Below are 20,509 nucleotides of genomic sequence, written 5' to 3'. Positions count from 1 at the left end.
GATTAACATGGTAGCAGTTTGGATGGAGAGGAAAGTTCAGATTTTAGCAATGTTGTGGAGGTTGAACCGACATGATTTGGTGACAGGTTGAATATGTGAGCTGAATGAGAGGGAAGAGTCGAGAATAATGCCAAGGTTACGGGCTTGTGAGACAGAAAGGAGGGCGGTGCTGCCTACAGTGATGGGAAAATCAGGGGAAGGACTGAAGGTGGGAAGATAAGGAGTACTGTTTTGGACACATTAAGTTTGAGATGACAGCAGGACACCCAAGTAGAGATGTCTTGAAGGCAGGAGCAGATGCAAAACTGCAGAGAGGGAGAGAGATCAGGGTTGGATTTGGGTATCAACCGCATAGAGGTGGTAGTTGAAGTCATGTGGGTGAATGAGTTCTCCAAGGGTGTGGGTGTAGATGGACAATAGAAGGGAACCCAGAATTGAACCTTGAGGAATACCCACAGTAAGGGGGTGGGAGGCAGAAGAGGAGCCCACGAAAGAGAAAGAGAACGAGTGGCCAGAGAGATGAGAAGAACCAGAAAAGGACAATGTCAGTGAAGCCGAGTTTGGATAATGCTTCCAGAAGTGGTTGACAGTATCTAAGACAGCTGAGAGGTTATGGAGGATTAGGATGGAATAAAGGCCATTGAATTTAGCAAGAAAGAGATCATTGGTGACATTTGAGAGGGCAGTTTATGTGGAGTGAAGGGAACGGAAGGTAAATTGCAGGGGGTCAAGGAGAGAATTGGAGTAGTGGAACTTGAGACAGTGGGTTTAGACAACTCACTTAAGGAGTTTGGAGAGGATTGGTAGGAGGGAGATGGGGCGATAACTACAGGGAGCTGTGGGGTCAGGGAAGGGTTTTTTTAGGATAGGATAGGCATGTCTGAAAGAGGTGGGAAAGAAGCCATAGGAGAATGAACAGTTGAAAATGGCAGTCAGAGAGGGAAGAAGGGAGGGGGCCAAGTGTTTTCATAAGGTGCAAAGGGATGGAGTTTGGATGCACAAGTGGAGGGGATGGATTTTGAGAGAAGGCAGGAGATCTCCTCTTGAGATACTGCTGGGAAAAATGGGATAGTTGAAGAGGGGCAAGAAGAGGGAGGGGCAGGGGAGATTTTAAAGCGATAACTCCTGATAGTTCGGATTTTCTCAAAGTAGGTGGCCAGGTCACCCAGCTCCATCTTGACTGTAAGGTCTCTCTAGACTGTAAGCTCACTGTGGGCAGGGACCGTGTCTAATAATAATAATTGTGGTATTTGTTAAGTGCATACTATGTGCCAGGCACTGTACTAAGCACTGGAATGGATACAAGCAAATTGGGTTGAACAGTCTCTGTCCCATGTAGTGCTCACAGTCTCAATCCTTTTACAGATGAAGTAACTGAGGCGCAGAGAAGTGAAGTGACTTGCCCAAGGTGACACAACCGACAAGTGGCAGAGCTGGGATTAGAACTCATGACCTACTGACTCAGAGGCCCATGCTCTATCCACTGCTCCATGCTGCTGTACTGTAATAATGATGATGGTATTTGTTAAGCGCTTACTATGCGCCAAGCACTGTTTTAAGCGCTGGGGTAGATACAAAGTAATCATGTTATCCCACATGGAGTTTCACAGTCTTCATCCCCATTTTACAGATGAGGTAACTGAGGCACAGAGAATTAAGTGACTTGCCGAAAGTCACACAACTGATAAGTGGCGGAGCCGGGATTAGAACCCCTGACCTCTGACTCCCAAATCCGTGCTCTTTCCACTAAGCCATGCTGCTTCTCACTCTCCCAAGCACTTAGTACAGTACTCTGCACACAGTTCTCAATAAATATGATTGATTGGCATGGGGCAAAGGAGGGAAAGCATGGTAAATAATAATGATAATTCAATCAGTCACATTTATTGAGCACTTACTGTGTGCAGAGCACTGTACTAAGCACTGGGGTAGATGCAAGATAGTTGGGTCGGGCAGAGTCCTGTCTCACATGAGGCTTGTGAGGCAGGCTCCAGGGAGAACTTCGGGATCTAGACTGTATTGTCCCCTGTATTGTAGCCTGTCTTTGTCTATCTGATTCAGTGCATGTGCAGGGGACTGAATTGGCATTCCTCAAATAAGCCACTGCTCTGCAATTCAAATCCATTTAAAATCAATTCAGAGTCTGGCAGTTGTCTGAGGAAGAAACGGACTGCACGTTACCAAGCCGGTCAGGTTGAACCCAGGATAAAGAGTTGGATTTCTCTAATGATGGTTTAGGTGTTATTGTTTCTGGAAGCAGGGAGATGGACCATCCAGCCCCAAGGAAATACTCAGTTAGCACCTGTGGTGAATGAAGAGACAGGACATTTTCTGAGCTACAAACTCTTCTGCTTGTGATTTCCTACAGGTCAGGGATCATGTCTACTAACTGTTGTACTCTTTTGAGTGCTTAGGACAGTGCTCTGCATACAGTAAGAGCTCAGTACACACCATTGATTGATTTTTATTTTTCAATGTCTCTAGAAGAGGAGGACTGGTTTCAGGGACTCCCAGCCATTACGGTTAAAAAAAAAACCCTTCTTCTGTCTAAATTAAATCTCCTGCAGTGTGCACCTCAGGTTTCCACTAGGTTGATGCTGCCAGCTCAGTAGGTCTGGGAGTCCTCCCTAGAGAAGGTGACACTGGATGCCCCTTAGAAAAAGAATTAGGGAAGGAGAGGCAGAGTTAAGCAGAGGAGAGAGGAGAGTGAAGGCCTATGGTAGAACCAAAGCAAAGGAATTACTGCCACATCTCACCTTGTGTGCCAGTGTTTTACTGGGGCTTGAGGATATTTATAGGCAACATAAATCATTCGCACAACTCCTGCCAGGAGTGGGAACCTCTGTGTCTCCCTAATTATACAGATAGGTACAAGGAAATTAGACTTGAAGCCTACAGTCACCGAATTTTCTTAGAGCGATTCTCCCTTTCCCCGGCTCTCTCGCTCTTTCTCTTAGTAGTGCCGACATTTATCTTTCCTGCAGCAGTGTTTAAAGTGAAAAGGGAGTATCAGGAGAGTTTGATAGGATCCAATTAAATTCCTGCAGATAAAATAATGATGAATTGAAGTTGTGCCCCGGTGAGACACAATGTACATTACTTCAGTCCCTGTGGTGCTGGAAAGGAGTTGAGGTCATCAACTACAGAAAAATAGGACACAGCTGTAACTGTACTGGAGCTGCAGGGATTCAAGAGAGAGAGAGAGAAAGACTTGAATATGTGTGTATGACTGTGTGTTTGGGTGAATGTGGGTAATTTGTTATGGTAAAGACACGAAAAAATGAATGTGTGCCATTCATGTGTGAGTGGATATGTGTGAGTACGTGTAATGGTGTGCAAGAGATTGTGGGGCGTGTGTGTGTACAATGGGAGTGTATAAAGTGGGTATGTATATATGAATGAATGTGTGAGAATGGAGAGTGTAGTGGCTTCTGCCCAACCCCATGAAGTGGGGGATTGAGAAATTATCTACTTGATTTGCTACAATGGGATAAATCAGTGCCGAAAGAGGATTTTATTTTTTTTTTGTCCTCGATCATCCCCTTGGATGGTGTAGATAAAGAAAATCAACTGGTTAAGTGTTTAATCCTCCACTTAATTGGATATTGTGCATGTACACTTGTGTGTGTGCGTGTTGGAAATGGGAAGCACAATTTACCCAAGAGTATGGTCATTTAATTCAAAGCAACTCCTTCCCTAGCTCCTCCCCCAGTTGAATGTCAGTGCAACCCTGGGTCTCTGTGTGGAGCTGAGTATACCTCCCCTGCCTCTACAGGCCTGGAGAATGGTCTGGACCCAGCTCATGCTCCATTCAGTATGGGGCCTGAGGTGGCTTTGGAAGTCTTGGTACTAATTGAAGATGACTGGAATCGCTGGATAGCACATGATGTTGGAGTTTTTTATGATATTTGTTAAGCACTTACTATGTACCAGGCACTGTACTAAGCATACAAGCAATTTGTGTTGAACACAGTCCCTGTCCCTGTCCCATGTGGGACTCACAGTCTCAATCCCCATTTTACAGATGAGGTAACTGAGGCACAGAGAAGTGAAGTGACTTGTTCAAGGTCACACAGCAGAGAAGTAGCGGAGTCAGGATTAGAACCCATGACCTCTGATTCCCAGGACCAGGCTCTACCCGCTAGACCATGCTGCTTCTCCTGGGGGGCTGCGGGAAAGACACGAGTTACCTCTGGCTTGAGGGGCAAGGTGGCCGAGGGGATGGGAGGGTGGTGCGGAAGGCATCTGGGGTGAGGGGCCTGGGGCTCGGGCTGGGCCGCTCACCTGCCGTTCCAGCACCCCAGAGGAGAACTGGGGTGAAGGAAGACTAGAGGGACTATAGGGCTGGACCTGGACCCCAGGCTTGGATGGTTGGAGGTCCCAGGTCAAGGTTTTTCCAGTTTCCATCCCAAGGAAAATACTCGACTTGATTGTGAGGCATTCCTGCCTCTTCCAGCACTAAATCTGGCTCCATTCTCAAGACTTCTTCCTTGCCATCTGTTTTTAAGGGTATTTGTTAAGCACTTATGTGTCAAGCACTGTTCTAAGTGCTGGGGTAGCTACAAATTTATCATCATCATCATCAATCGTATTTATTGAGCGCTTACTATGTGCAGAGCACTGTACTAAGCGCTTGGGAAGTACAAATTGGCAACATATAGAGACAGTCCCTACCCAACAGTGGGCTCACAGTCTAAAAGGGGGAGACAGAGAACAAAACCAAACATACTAACAAAATAAAATAAATAGAATAGATATGTACAAGTAAAATAAATAAATAAATAGAGTAATAAATATGTACAAACATATATACATATATACAAATTTATCAGGTTGGACACAGCCCCTGTCCCACATGGGGCACACAGACTATGTTGGAGGGAGGAGGATTTAATCTTAAATTTACAGATGAGGTAACTGAGGCCCAGAGAGGTTAAGTGACTTGCCCAAGGTCACACGGCAAGCAATCGGCAGAGTCAGGATTAGAACCCAGGTCCTCTGACTTGCAGATGCATCCTCTTTCCACTAGGCCATGCTGCATCTCAAAAAACAGCAGGAGAAGCAGCATGGCTCAGTGCAAAGAGCTTTGCAGTCAGAGGTCAGGGGTTCAAATCCAGGCTCCACCAATTGTCAGCTGTGTGACTTTGGGCAAGTCACTTAACTTCTCTGTGCCTCAGTTACCTCATCTGTAAAATGGGGATTAAGACTGTGAGACCCCCATGGGACAACCTGATCACCCTGTAACCTCCCCAGCGCTTAGAACAGTGCTTTGCACATAGTAAGTGCTTAATAAATGCCATCATCATCATTATTATTAAAAAGTGCCGGCCTAACTGGATGCTAGATGGGATGCTAGAAGTCTCCAGTGTAGATGAAGGGAGGCAATCCTGCTTGGGTACAGTGACATCAGATCAGCTGCTAAGTGACCAGCTGCATAGTCACTGTGGCTGCCAGTTTTTATTTAACATATTTCAGGGAGTGCTGCCAACCAGAGTTGGGCATATGTGTGTGTGTGTGTGTGTGTGTGTGTGTGTGCGCGCGCGCGCACACGTGCACATGTGTATACACACGTGTGAGTGCCTGTGAGCTATGACAGTGTTTGTTTGGGTCTGATGTACATTTAAAGGGAATGTTTGTGTTGATTTGGGTGTCTGCATAGTCACTTATGGGAATATACTTATGTGACCCTAGGACACTTAGTGGTGGGGAGGGATGCAGAGGGAAGGAGTGACCCTCCTCTGCTCTTTCTTAACTTGAGGAGTGACCCTCCTCTGCTCTTTCTTAACTTGTGGAAAAGAACGTTCAAATCAGTGGCAGTCCCAGACAGACCCAAAGTCTTCCAAAGATGAGATGTTTGGAGACACCCTAGCCAGGGGCCTGGATTTAGGGTTGCTTCAGGCTGAATGCGTTATAAGCACAGGCATGCAGATGTGGAGGGTCTGTGAAATCACTTCAGCTATATTGTTGACGTGTGGGCTGGATCACTTCCTCTGGTGCTCTGCCCCACTTAAACATCTCAAACATCTCAAGAACAGAGAGGGGGGTCACCCCAATCCTTCAGACCTTTGCAGACAGGTGGGAGGGCAACACAGACCTTCCCCTAAAGCCCACCCTTCTCCTGGCTTGAATTCCTTAATGGATTTCCACAGCCACCCATGGAGCTCCATAGTGTTTCACCCTGTGATGTGGTTATTGGTTTAGTGCTGGCAGCAGCCTCTGTCCTAACCTCTGTGCCAGGGATTCAGAGTTATTTCCCAGACCCTTCCTCCCTCTAGAGAGAGCTGGGTCTGGTTGCACAAAAAACACCTTACAGAGTCAGGACTGCAAAGTTTCAGCTAACTACTCGGTGGTAAGCTTTGCTGGGAGATAGACCCTCCCTGAGTCTCAGTTTTCTCATCTGTGTCATAAGGAGAAGTATGTTTGGTACTAATTAAGCCCCAGGTGTTAGAATGCATCATTATGGCTATATTCCTGCAGAATGCTATGTTGAGTAAAACAATGTTGTATAAAACAGTGTCCTGTGAATTACTGAGACATTGGGAAATAGGGGCCTAGCTTCTCAAAGTCTCGGGCTTTTTTGTGAATGTAAAAAAAGACAAAGATTGAAGAACTAGTGCTCTGCACATAGTAAACTCTCACTAAATACCATCGATTGATTGTTTGTATTGGTAGGTTTTTCTGCCTTTGTGTGTATGGGTGTGTGTTTCCCTGCAGGAGTGTGTGTGTGGAAGTGTTTGCACTGAGCTCAGCCATACCTTCCAGTAGGTTGGCTCGCCAGCTTCTTTGTCTCTATTGTGATCCAAACGTGAGAGGCTTGGGTCTGAACTGTGGTGGACAACATGGGAATGGGGAATGGGGTCAGATGGAACAAAATGGTGAAAAATAATCCTGCCTTGGTGACAGAGTTGAGGGGATGATTTAGAGTAGGGAGTCAAAGTCTTGATTTCAAGGCTATGAGCAGCGTTAGGACAAATCAGGTTTTGCCTCGGAGAATTTTTTGGTTTCTCTCCAGCCTCTTGCCTTTGGAACCCTTAGAAAAGAGTGATGAAGGTCCAGTGAAGAGGAGGCTTATGGCCCCTGCCTGGAATGAGCACTGTTCTGGAGGGAGTACCTGACTAGCTATGCCTGCAGGGGACAGTAAACCAGCCACAGCAGCGTGGCTCAGTGGAAAGAGCACAGGCTTTGGAGTCAGAGTCATGGGTTTAAATTCCAGCTCCACCAATTGTCAGCTGTGTGACTGGGCAAGTCACTTAACTTCTCTGGGCCTCAGTTACCTCATCTGTAAAATGGGGATTAACACTGTGAGCCCCCCGTGGGACAACCTGATCACCCTGTAACCTCCCCAGCGCTTAGAACAGTGCTTTGCACATAGTAAGCACTTAATAAATGCCATCATCATCATCATCAGCCACCACATCCACCCTAATTCATTCAATCGTAGTTATTGAGTGCTGACTGTGTGCAGAGCACTGTACTAAGCGCTTAGCACTGTACTAATCCCAGTGTCTCTTCCTTGAGGGGTGGGGGATTGCCCCCCTCTACTTCCTCCTTCCCCCACCTAGCACAGAAGGGGTTAATACCTTCTCCACCCTAGAGCAGCTCATTCCCAAGAAAAACCAGGGCCAAGAGTCACAAGTAAGCATTCTGGACAGCTGCAGGCTGGATGGTTTCCAGAGCCGCCTGCACCCCAAATGAGACCCGTCAGAGGACAAATTGAAAATGCCAGTTTCACTTAACACTGCTACTGTGTGCTGATCATACCCGAATCCTGACCCTTTTCCATACCCCAGGACTCCCGTTTTCCTAGGGAATTCCAGCTGGGCTAATCCTCATTCCCTCACAAATGACCACTGTGGGCTCATTCACCTTCCATAGAGGGTCACTTTCCTCCTCCAACTCCACTATTTGGACTTTTGCCTTGGCTCCCAATAGAGTACAGGAGGAAGCTAAAACTCCTTCAGTTCCTTTCCTCCCCTCCTACTCTAACCCCTTGCCCTTCTTCCTCAAATCCCTGGGAGCCAGGTTCACAGGATTGAAAGCGGCCATGAGGGTCATCTTGTTCCCCCTCACTCAAAAAAAGTGCACTCACTTTAGGTAAAATTCACCTTCCCAGTTTTTTAATCCATATAAAGTGGTGACCTATTTAAAGGGCACTAGGCATAGTGGCAACCATTACACTAAGGGGATAACTGTGATGAGATTTTTTTATGGCATTTGTTAAGCAGTGTGCTGCCAGGCACTGTACTAAACACTGAAATAGCTACAAGACAGTTGGGTTGGACACAGTCCCTGTTCCACCTGGGGCTCACAGTCTTATGAAAAGCAGTATGGTGTAGTGGATAGAACACAGGTCTGACAGTCAGAAGGTCGTGGGTTCTGATCCCGGCTCTGCCACTTGTCTGCTGTGTGATCATGGGCAAGTCACTTTACTTCTCTGTGCCTCTTACCTCATCTGTAAAATGGGGATTGAGACTGTTATCCCCACATGGGACAGGGACTGTGTCCACCTCGATTTGCTTGTATCCACCCCAGCGCTTAGTACAGTGCCTCGCACAAAAGTAAGCACTTAATAAGTACCATTATTAGTATTATTGATCCCCATTTTACAGATAAGGTAACTAAGGCACTTAAGTGACTTGCCCAAGGTCAAATAGCAGATGAGTCGTGGATCCAGGATTCAAATCCAGGTCCTCTGACTCCCAGACCTGGGGTCTTTCCACTAGGCCAGGCTACTTCTAATATTTCTTGACCTTGGAAAAACAGCTGGGTCAAAATCTAGCCTCTTCCTCTGAGAAGAGTTCAGAAGATTTTATTCGCTGGGGCCTGCTCTGTGGGAGGAAAGTTGGCAGTTGCGTATATCAACGCTGTGGAGTTGAAGCTATTGGTGAGTTTGGTGGTTACCACTCTCCCACTGGGTGACATTTAACCTCAGAATAGGGGCTCCTTAAGCATCACCAACCACTTCCCCCATATGACCCATGGCTCTCCCAACCTCATCTTCCCCAGAGCATCATCTCCAATGACTCTCTATTGTGACTTTTTCTCTTGCCCTCCCACAGTTTGTCTCCTTCCTCACCTGCAATTCTTTTCTTTCCCCCACAGTATTCCTATGAAGGCAATGACATCAGTGACCTCCCTGTGAACCTCTCAGTGGTGTGGAATGGCAACTTTGTTATCGACAACCCCCAAAATATCCAGGGTAAGCAGCTCCGGGATGGAGTATGACACCAAGCCCCAGTCCTCTTCTCTTCTGCCTTTGGCCTCCACCGCTTTCCTGGTCCAGGTTCAAATCTGGATAAATCTGATTCTTCCAGGGTCAAGGTCTCTCCAGGAGCCTGTACCTCCTTTGATAGCAGAATTGGATTAGGGAAAAGATAGGGACAGTGTCAGCCCCTGCTTTGTTGGCTGCTTCAGAAGGATAGAAAAGAGTCAAAGAGACCTGAGCCGCCTCTTCCCCGCCTCCACCCTGAAGTCCCCTATAGCAGGGAGCAGGCCTTGTGCTTCTGTTGGACTTTCCCAAGTGTTCAGTACAGTGCATCCCACTCAGCGGACGCTCGATAGGATCCCATTACCACCCCCACTGCTGCTGCTGCTATTACTCCTAATAGTCAGGGTGGAGGGTGGAGCTGGCGGCAGCCTGAGGACTGTTTTTCACTTCAGCCCTGGCCATGTAGACTTCATATACTGACTAGGACTCCTCTTCTGTCCACAGCCCATCTGTACAAGTGCTCAGCCCTCCGTGAGAGCTGTGGCCTCTGCCTCAAGGCGGATCCCCGCTTTGAGTGCGGCTGGTGTGTGGCAGAGAGACGCTGCTCTCTGCGGCACCACTGTCTGGCCCCCGAGATCAGCTGGATGCATGCCAGCAATGGCAACAGTCGCTGCACCGACCCCAAGATCCTCAAGGTAAGGGGGTGGAGGGGACTAAGCTGGGTGGGAAGGGGCTGGGCTACTATTAGGGGTGGAATCGAGGAGGGAAGCAACCAGCCCTGTCCTTTGAGATGATTCTCCAGTGTCTCATCTAAGAATCGAATGCTGAGAACGGAGGGTGGAGACAATCAGCAGCAGCCCTGCTCCCTCTCTTGCCAAACTGGATCTGTGGGGAGGCAAGGTTGTGATAACTTGTGGTCTGCTCTCTGATGTTCTGGGGATGGGGGAATAACACCTCCTCCAGGCACACATGGTCCCGCGTGAATGTATCTGCAGCTTCATATATTTCATTTTCCTGCCTGATTCTACCCCCGCCGGGCCCCACATCCACTCAAGACTCCCTCAGCTTTCTCCTGCTGGGGAACTGGGGTTGGAAGGATGCCTTGAGCCAGGGGAAGGTCCTGCTGTCAGTCTTCTCGCTGCTACCTTCCCTCTCTGTTTCTACTTCTGCCTCATAGTGGGACTTCTGCAGAGCCTGGGGACATGTTAGTCCTTCCTGATGAGACTTTCCAGATAATCTGTGGAAAAGAGGATCAGGCAGGGACCAGGTTGTGACCTCCCCTGGATCTTGCTTGCCAGACTGTACAGCAGACCCTATCTATCTCATCCCTTCCCACTCAAGGGATCTGTTCTCTGTTTCCTCTCCCCACTCCCATGAGTTCTCATCTCCTCTCATCCTAACGAGACTGATGTTGACCCTCATTTAGTCAGATGGGGATATTAAAGTGAACAGGTCCATGGGGCTTAACTTCAAGGGCATTAAGCGGGGATTGGTGGGTAATTATATTGGATATCCCCGTGGACTATGGTACAGACAGCCTCAAACAGTCTTCCTTATGAGTATGTGGGGTCCAGGTCTCTGCGCTGAGCTGTGGGGCATGAAGCAGCGGATGGGATACCCTGGGGGGCAGGAGATCACATATGGTCCCAGTTCAGTTTGTATAGAACTTCCATTGAGTTATTATTGTAGCCTATCTAGGCAGAGGTGCACGATGTTCAATTTGCTGCCAGAAGGGAAGCTGGAGTTCTGAAAGGAATCACCTGGCAGCTTTTCCAAAGCTGTTTGACCAGTGGGGAACTGTGTTTTAATGGAGTGATTCCAAGGGCCATCATCTCCAGTGGAGTGGTCTGATTTCTGGCTCCTGGAGCGGTCCTTTGGGCCTTTTTTTATTCCTGAGAGTTGATCTGCCAGTTAGTTTCTCTTTTTGATCTGGGGATCACTTCACTTGAGTTCTCATGATTTGGCAGTTTTCACTGGCATACTCTGTGTCATATCCCCATAAGTAATCTACCAACTGGGAACTCCTGTGCCCTGGCCCTCTGGGTTTTGACCTGTTTCCTCCCTAATCTTCTCTCCCTCTTTGCTTCCCTCCCTCGGCAGCCCGGTTCCACCTGGTCATTCTCTTCCATAGCTTCCAAGCTCCTGCAGCTGTGGGGAACCATGGAAAAATCTGATGCCCAATTGCTTTTTGCTTGTGTGGCGATTGCCTGCCTCCCTTCCTGCCCCGCTTTTCACTGACACCTGGTGTCTGCTGGGGTAGCGGTCTGGAGCGATGAGCTGCCAGGTGGCCCTCAAAATGGTGCTGCTGGAACTATGCAGGGACCGAAGAACTGGTATTCCCATTTTTGTGGCATTGCCAGGGGAGTCAACCGCTTCCCACTGAGGCCGAGGCGTGGCCATCAGAGTATGCAGAAGAATAAAGTGGAAGGCAGTAACGTTCTCCCAGAAACCCCGGCTCATTTGTGTTTCTTACTCTCCCTCCCTCCCTCTGTAGCTGTCTCCTGAAACGGGCCCCCGTCAGGGTGGGACCCGGCTCACCATCATCGGTGAGAACCTGGGACTGAAGTTTGAGGATGTGAGGCTGGGCGTGCGTGTAGGGAAAGTGCTGTGCAGCCCCATCGAAAGCCAATACATCAGTGCTGAACAGTAAGTGTCTGGGCTAGTGCAGGGGGAGTTTGGGCCTGGAGGTTGGGTGAGTGGGAGGGAAGAGAGAAGGGTGCTGAAAGGTACCTACCCCTTTCCAAGGCAACTAGGCAGATTGTCTGACATGGGGTGGGCTTTTCGTCTGGAAACCCTGACCTCCCAGAGAGACTACAGGTCTGGAAAAGGTCCTCATTATGCCCTTGCCCCAGCCAGAATCGAGCTGTCCATCTCCCGGCTTTCCCCACTTCCTTATCTACCCACCAGCCCCCTGCTCAGCACTCCCCATCGCCTTTCCCCTAGGATCGTCTGTGAAATTGGCGATGCCAGCTCTAGTCGGGCCCATGATGCCCAGGTGGAGGTGTGTGTGCGGGACTGTTCCCCCAACTACAGAGCCATGTCTCCGAGGCGCTTTACGTTTGTGGTAAGCCACCCCTCCACCCTACCTTGCCTAATTGTCCCCTTCCCTCTATCCCCTCCCCATCACTTTGCTTGAATGTTTGCTGTTGAGTGATTTCATTCTTAATAAATTCCAGGGAAGGGGGCCCAAGAAAATGGCTGCAGACTGGAAAACATGGCAGACAGTGTCTGCTAGATACCTTTCAAGGCATTTTGGTTGTTTGGGAATTCAACCTGGCCCTCTCTGGGAGACCTCTGGCCTCGATGGCTGCCCTCCCAGCCGGGTCAGCACCTCACTTGGGTCTTCCATCTCAGGGCCGCAATTGATTAAGGTCTTCCTGTCTGCAGACCCCCACCTTTTACCGCGTCAGCCCGGCCCGCGGCCCGCTCTCCGGAGGCACCTGGATTGGCATTGAGGGCAATCATCTGAATGCGGGCAGTGATGTCTCTGTCACTATTGGGGGACGACCCTGCACCTTCTCATGGTAAATGGGCCGGGGAGCAGAATGGGGACCTGGGTAATTGATGGGAGGCAGAAAGCACTGAGGAGGAGGAAACTCAGACTCTTGGGTGAGGAGGAAGGCTACTGGGAATGAACCGGGGGCCGGGAAGTTGGGGAATTGTCTCTGAAGCCCTGTGGATGGCTGCCACAGAAGCCCTATGACACAGTAGGTGTGAAAGGGCTGTGGAAATACCAGGGAGGGGAAACGTAGTACCTGAAACCCTTAGGTGGGAGAATAGTACCCTGGAAGGCCAGGAAAGCAGAGTTTAGCTGGTGAAGCCCCACTGTAGGTAGAGAGGGGCTCCTTGGAGACCCTAAAGGTGAATGAGAGATGGCTACAGCATGTTGGCTGGACTCCAGTCTGACTGGGCTCAGGCTCGCCAGGCCCAGGCTCTTCCTTTCAGGATCAGACCAGAATATCTCTCTCATACATGTATTACTTTTTTTTTTAAAAAAAAGAAAACAATTCTTTACAAAAATCCCAGGGCTTGAAGTGGATAATTTTTAGATTAGGGAGATGATAATGGAGCGCCTCTTTAAATATTTTCCTGTGGTAATTACTAGTTATCAGCACTAATCATTGCTGTTTGCAGCAACGCGGGGCCTACATAGAGAAGCTGACTCGTGTGTGTGTGTGTGTGTGTGTGTTTGTGTGTCTGTATGAGAGAATTATGTGGGTATGCTTGTGTGCACAAGCCTATTTTTGCACATTTAGAGGTATGCATTTGTGTTGGTGCGTGCATTTGTATGAGTGTGAGTTTGTGACCATATGTGTATGTTATGCCTGAACACGTGTGGCTCAAGAGTGGGGCATGTCTGCTCTTTTGGTTGAATGATGCTTTTTAAGGAGGATTGCTGAGAGAGTGAGAGGAACTGTGGGGAGAGGACCTGACCTAAGTAGGTAACCCTGGTCATGCCAAGGACCTCGTTTGGTTCCTTGTTGCAGAGCCGTTGTGTTCAGGGGTGCTGGAGGTGGTGGGGAGCACTGAGGCCAGACCCATGATCAGTGCTTCTCTTCTTCCTGATGCAGCTGTCAGAATCCAGCATTTTGATTTTAAGTCACTTGTCTCCCTGTCAGTGGTTTGAGCTTAGAAGACTGAGTTCTGGAAAAGGCTTGAAATTTGGGGGAAGTGATTGGAAGCTGCTCTCCAGTTGAGAGTCAGGGAGTCTAGATTGTGATAGGTGTATGCGGACAGGATTTGGGTAGGAGTAGGAAATGGGTGGTCCCGACAGCCTAGATGACGTCTATGGCCGGGCCCGATTGAAAGGGGATCGATCTCCCATTCTTTGTTGATCCCTTCCTGTCACACTCCTGGATGCCCCACTGTGGGAGATGGCAGCTTGGGCTGATCTCTGTCCCCTGGCCCCTTCCCTAGGAGGAATGCTCGAGAGATCCGGTGCCGCACCCCACCGGGACAGAGCCCTGGTGGCTCCCCCATCATCATCAACATCAACCGGGCAGAACTCATCAATTCCGAGGTCAAGTACAACTACACGGAGGATCCCACCATCCAGAAGATTGACCCCGAATGGAGCATCAACAGGTAGGGAGCAGGAAAGAGTAAGGAGTAGGGCATCGAAGTCCCGTGGGACCACATCACCTCAGAAAGGCTTGGCCAGTTTACTGAGGCAATTAGACTTCAGGAGTAGGCAGGGGGCTCCTGAGGTCATCTGGGCCAGTCCTCTGCCTCCAGGCAGGAGACTACTCATAGGCCATCCAGGACAGCTGGGTGGATCTACTGGATGGAGATTTCACATCACCCCTGGGGGCCTTTCCAGGGTTCCATCAGTTAGGAAGTTTTTCCATTTATTTATTCATTGATCATTCATCATTGATCACTCGTCAGTATTTATGGAACGCCTGCAGTGGGAGCCCAGGGGAGCATGTAATGAAAGTAGAAGACCGGGTTTTCCTCATGTCTAAACTCACTCTTGCTGCTGTCAAAGTCCAGGTGCAAGAATTCCTCCAGCTCCCAAGAACACCTGGTTTTAGGATGCCCAAGAAATGCAGTTTTACCCAGCCTGGCACTCAGTCTTGGAGCCCCTCTGTGCGCTTCAGGCACCCAGTGGGAGCAAGGAATGTAAAGGGATACCCTGCATCAGGCTCAGAGGGGAGATGTTCAGTTGACAGGACCTTCGTGTCAGCTACCTTGGAGTCAGTTCGGGACACAAGCTGGCTTCTCCAGTTTGGCTCCAGGCAGAGCTATGAGAAGACCGTGAGGTGGGGGTTGGAGTTATCCTGAGGGCTCTGATGTAGTAGCATAAGATGGGTGCCCTGACTGGAGCCTCCCCATAATGAGCCACTCCTCTCTTTGCCCCAGTGGCGGAACCCTTCTCACCGTGACAGGAACCAATCTGGCCACAATCAGGGAACCTCGGATCCGAGCCAAGTACGGCAGTGCCGAGCGGGAGAATGTAAGTACCAACCCAACTGGTGGGTGAAGGCCCAGGGAAAGGGGAGGTAACTGTTTAGCTGTTGACTCTCCTCAGCCCCTTCCTCCCCAGAGGAAGGGGGCACCACCTCCACTCCGATTCTGTGGACCAAGGCCTCAAAGCTCCCCAAGCAGTTACTTCCCTGAGTACCCAAAATGCAGCCACTTAAGGAGTGGGGCCCGGCAGCCATTTTAGCATCCTCATTTCTGGCAGGGCAAAAAATGAAGCCATATTCAATCAATAAATCATTGGTATTTGTTGAGTGCTTGCTGTGTACAGAGCACTGTACTAAGCGCCTGGGAAAGTACAATATAATGGAGTTGGTAGACGTGATCTCTGCCCTCAGGGAACTTACCATCTACAGGCTTACATATTCTAAGTCTGATTTCTAGTTTTGCCATGAGTATGGGGTTAGCAACATCTTACCTGACCTCATCCCAAACCATCCATCTATCTCTCAGTCATTCAGTCAGATAATGTAATTGTATCATCAGAATTGACTGAGCACAGTTTACAGAGTACTGCACTTGGAATTTAGGGGATAGGGCCGAAGAATAATGTGTGCACTCTGCCCCCTGAAAGAATCTACAGTCCAATGAAGGAGAAACATGAAAAACACTGATGACTATACCAGTTAGGAGCGAGAAACTAGATCTAAATAATAGACACAAGTGAATAAAAGAATCAACCAGAAATAAACAGACATGCTTAAGTGTGCTGAGATGACTGATGGGGGTAACATGACCTGGAAGGTGGGAGGATTAATTAATGGTATTCTTTGAGGGAGTACTTTATGCCAAGCCCTCTGCTAAGAACTTGGGAGGAGACAGTTAGAGTTAGTATGCTTCCTAGAGATGCAAGCATTTTAGAAAGGGTTGTGAAGAGGGGATAAAGGTGGTTTGGGAACGCTGAAGGGGAGGGTATTCCAAGCAGGGAGAAAGATGTGGGCAGTGGGTCGGAAGAGAGAGGGATGAGAGGTGAAGAGAGTCAGGTCTGTTTGAGAGGAACAGAGATCAGGAGCTGGGGCAGAGAGGGAGTCCTTTGGGCATCTTTTTCTAGATTTCAGCATAGCATGGGTTTTGCCAGCCTTGGGGAGGGGGTGGATGAGACGGCATTAGTATACCCGTTTCTCAGATGGGGAAGCTGTGACCCCAAGCAATTCAGTGAGTAGCTCAGAGTCACATGTTGAGACACAGGCAGGAGCGCTGCAGAGCCAAGCCTATGGTCTGCAGCCTCGGAGTTTCCAGTTGCCAAGCTTTGAAAGCAGAAAGCAGGAAGGTTCCCAGGAGCCCTTCCCCAGAGCAAGTCTTCTTTTCTGCTTCCCAAGCAGTTTAGTGGCAGATGGGCTGGCCACTCATCCTCCCACCCCTCTCCACAGAACTGCATTGTGTACAATGACACCACCATGGTGTGCCTGGCGCCCTCCATCAACAACCCCACCCGCAGCCCCCCGGAGATGGGTGATCGGCCAGACGAGCTGGGCTTTGTCATGGACAATGTGCAGTCCCTGCTCATTGTCAACACCACCAACTTTCTCTACTACCCGGATCCTGTCTTTGAGCCTCTCAGTCCCTCAGGAATCCTGGAGCTCAAACCCAGCTCACCCCTCATTCTCAAGGTGAGCTCCAGACCCCTGGAGAATTCTGGGCCCCAAGGGAGAATCGGCAAGGGAAGTGGGTGGATAAGTGTGTATATATATACACATATATATACATGTGTGTGTGTGTGTGTGTGTGTGTGTGTGTGTGTGTGTGTGTGTGTAAGGGGGCAGGGTTAATGGTGAAGGGGGGCAGGTGGGAAGGAAGAGCCAGGAGGGGCCAGATCATGGAATGAGGGAGCGAATGGAAGTTGGAGTCAAGCCTGAGGCTTCCTGCTTTATAGAAATGAGAACCAATGACCTTTTTGACCCTGTCTTCTCCCAGGGCCGGAATTTGCTTCCTCCAGCATCCGGGAACTCCCGACTCAACTATACAGTGCTCATTGGTGCCACACCTTGTGTTCTGACCATCTCTGAGACCCAGCTCCTCTGCGAATCGCCAAACCTCACCGGCCAGCATAAAGTCACGGTAACTTTTCTGGCCCTAAGTGTTTAGAAACCATTCATTCATTCATTGTCATATTTATTGAGCATTTACTGTGTGCAGAGCACTGTACTAAGCGCTTGGAAAATACAGTTCAGCAACAAATAGAGGCACTCCCTCCTCAACAGCGGGCTTATAGTCTAGAAGGGGGGAGACAGACAACAAAACAAACCGAGTAGACAGGCATCAGTAGCATCAATATAAATAAATAGAATTATAGGTATATGCACATCATTAATAAAATAAATAGAATAAGAAATATGTACATATATACACAAGTTCTGTGGGGCGGGGACGGGGGTAGAGCAGAGGGAGGGAGTCAGGGCGATGGGGAGGGGAGGAGGAGCAGAGGGAAAGAGGGGCTTAGTCTGGGAAGGCCTCCTGGAGGAGGTGAGCTTTCACTAGAGCTAAGTGGGGAAGTGTGATAGTTTGGCAGATGTGAGGAGGGAGGGCATTCCAGGCCAGAAGTAGGTCATGGGCCAGGGGTCAGTGGCAGGACAGATGAGAACGAGGCACAGTGACAAGGTTAGCCACAGAGGAGTGGAGTATGTGGGCTGGGCTGTAGGAGAGAAGGGAGGTGAGGTAGGAGGGGGCAAGGTGATGGAGAGCTTTGAAGCCAATAGTGAGGGGTTTATGCTTGATGTGAAGGTTGATTGGCAACCAGTGGAGATTTTTGAGGAGGGGGATGACATGTCCAGAGCATTTCTGTAGAAAGATAACAGAGTGAAGTATAGACTGAAGTGGGGAGAGACAGGAGGTTGGGAGATCAAAAAAGAAAGGTTGAGAGATCAGGGCCCTGACTGTACTAAGTGCTGGGATTGATACAGGACAATGTATCGATACAGCCCCTGACCCATCTGGAGTTCACAGTCTAAGGGGTAGGGAGAATAGGTACCCTATCCCTCTTTTTACAGATTTAGGAAACAGGCTCAAAGAAGTAAAGTGCCTTGCCCCAAATCACACAACTGGGATCCTTTGAGCCTCAATGCGGCCTACCCTTGAGTCAAGCTGTTCTGTTCAGAGCCCCACTTTGGAGCACCGAACTCCTCCCCAGCACACCCACCCTGCCCAGGCCTCAGGGAATCCAGGTTCCCCAAGTTCAGAAGGTGGGTGGGGGTCCCCACCTTCCAGTCTTGGGGGAGCTGAAAGGAGCCTCTTTCCTGCCTCTCTGCAGATCAAGGCAGGCGGCTTTGAGTTCTCTCCAGGGATGCTGCAGGTGTACTCGGACAGCCTGCTGACCCTGCCGGCCATCATCGGCATCGGGGGAGGTGGGGGCCTCCTCCTGCTCATCATCATCATTGTCCTCATCGCCTACAAACGCAAGTCCCGGGATGCCGACCGCACCCTCAAACGCCTCCAGTTACAGATGGACAATCTAGAGTCTCGAGTGGCCCTGGAATGCAAAGAAGGTGAGCCCTGCCCATTAGCCAGTTTGAGAAGTGACACAGGGAGGAGTCTGCCTGCCCACAGGCAATGTCGCCGATGTCGTGGGAGACCTTGGAGCTCTCTGGAACCCAATGTCCCCTCCGCTCCCCTCCCCAACCCCCCCAGCCCCGGCCATGTGAAAAACTTCTGCCAGGGCATTCTGGGCCTTTCCCGACTTTCCGAGTCCAACTCAGAGGCCTCTTTGCCAGGTTCTAGCTAACCAAGGGGAGCGACTGTGCCCTTACAAGGTGGGCAGTCGTAGTAGTTTATCTGCTCTTCCAGCAGCGCCTCAGTGTTTCCTGTTCCAGGGAAGGCAGCCTTGGCCTCAGCCGAGGCAGTTCAAAAAGTCAGAGTTACCAGGCTGGAGGACTTGGGGGGTTGTTTTTATTTAGGAAGAGAAAGTGTCTTGTGTTGGCACAGTCGGGCCAGGCTGGGCCAGAGAGGGAGAGCCTCATTATGTGACAACAGAATGCTGGGAAATTGGATGCAATGCTTCTCCAAGCCCCACCGTCTGGGCCTAATTGCCCATTATCTCCACAAGCCACTGGCTGGGACCACGACCTTGACAGCCCCAGCCGGGCAACAGAGAGGGAGAGGAAAGCAGGCTCTTCACCCATGATAATAAAAGCAGTTGGCACAAGGGGGGAGGGCGATGGAGACAACAGCATAGAGGCCCCCTGATGGTTTCCACTCCCCAGCTGGCAAATAGATAAAAGGAAACAGCTTTTAATTAAAAGCTGCAATATCTGCAGAGGCTTTTCTTTTTTCCCTGGCATCCACCGGTTCTAGATAAGATATAACATCTTTCAAGCTGACGGTGGTTTGTTTCCCCACCTCGGGCAGCTGATCGTTACTCGCTCACCGATGCTGCTCCCTTCAAGTTCCGTTAATTTGATTTCAGAGGCTGTTTTCTTTTCTCCCTCCCCAGAGGCTCACTTTCCTTGTTTCCTTCCCTAGTTAAAGGCACAGGTCCCAGCTACACTCCCTCCAGCATCTAATGAGACTACCCTCTTTGGAGAGGCAGGATGAGCCTTAAGTTTGCAGTTGTCTCAGGACAACTTTTCGGTCATTGCCAAGTTGCTCCTTCCTCTCCCTTCTGGGTAACTGTAGCCCGGGTGATACTTCTGTGACAGGTGTCACAGTGTGGAGAGCCACCCTGGGCCTATTAACCTGACTTCAACCTTCTCATCCCCCTTTCCTGGATTGGGGAGAGAAGGAAGGGCTGAACAAGGAAAAGTGGGATAACCAGAGCCTTTCTCTTCACCCCTGCAACACCATCCATGGCTCCTCAAACCCTTTTTTCATTTATTCATTCATTCAATCACATTTATTGAGCACTTACTGTGTGCAGAGCATTGTGCTAAGTGCTTGGAAAGTACAGTAAAGCAATAAAGAGAGACAATCCCTGCCCACAATGGGCTCACAGTCTAGAGGGGGGGGGAAGACAAACAGCAATACAAGTAAACAGGCATCAATATAAATAAATAGAATTATATATATGTACACATATGCATAAGTGCTGTGGGGCGGGAGAGAGGGGAAAGCAAAGGGAGCGAGTCATGGTGACGCAGAAGGGAGGGGGAGCTGAGGAAAAGCGGGGCTTTATCTGTGAAGGCCTATTGGAGGAGGTGAGCCTTCAGTAGGGCTTTGAATGGGGGGAAGAGTGATTGGCGGATTTGAGGAGGGAGGGCGTTCCAGGCCAGAGGTAGGATGTGGGCCAGGGGTCAGTGGTGGGACAGGCGAGATCGAGGCACAGTGAGAAGGTTAACACCAGAGGAGTGAAGTGTGCGGGCTGGGTTGTAAAAGGAGAGAAGAGAGGTG

General features: G+C 49.6%; 1 protein-coding gene across 1 annotated transcript in view; it reads left to right on the top strand.

The window, feature by feature from the left end:
- PLXNA1 (plexin A1) overlaps positions 1 to 20,509 on the top strand; it is a 249,591-nt gene that overhangs the window by 188,435 nt on the left and 40,647 nt on the right. The window contains exons 11-20 of the mRNA XM_038772017.1: positions 9,103 to 9,199; positions 9,713 to 9,903; positions 11,703 to 11,854; positions 12,152 to 12,272; positions 12,596 to 12,732; positions 14,126 to 14,293; positions 15,071 to 15,164; positions 16,561 to 16,800; positions 17,105 to 17,248; positions 18,438 to 18,672. Of these exons, the coding sequence (XP_038627945.1) occupies positions 9,103 to 9,199; positions 9,713 to 9,903; positions 11,703 to 11,854; positions 12,152 to 12,272; positions 12,596 to 12,732; positions 14,126 to 14,293; positions 15,071 to 15,164; positions 16,561 to 16,800; positions 17,105 to 17,248; positions 18,438 to 18,672 (1,579 nt within the window). The remainder of the gene's footprint in view (positions 1 to 9,102; positions 9,200 to 9,712; positions 9,904 to 11,702; positions 11,855 to 12,151; positions 12,273 to 12,595; positions 12,733 to 14,125; positions 14,294 to 15,070; positions 15,165 to 16,560; positions 16,801 to 17,104; positions 17,249 to 18,437; positions 18,673 to 20,509) is intronic.

Source organism: Tachyglossus aculeatus, chromosome X1 (genome assembly GCF_015852505.1).
Source record: "Tachyglossus aculeatus isolate mTacAcu1 chromosome X1, mTacAcu1.pri, whole genome shotgun sequence".
In the NCBI taxonomy this organism is placed as follows: Eukaryota; Metazoa; Chordata; class Mammalia; order Monotremata; family Tachyglossidae; genus Tachyglossus; species Tachyglossus aculeatus.
The sequence above is the reverse complement of the archived record's forward strand: the minus strand, read 5'-3'. Positions and strand labels throughout refer to the sequence as shown.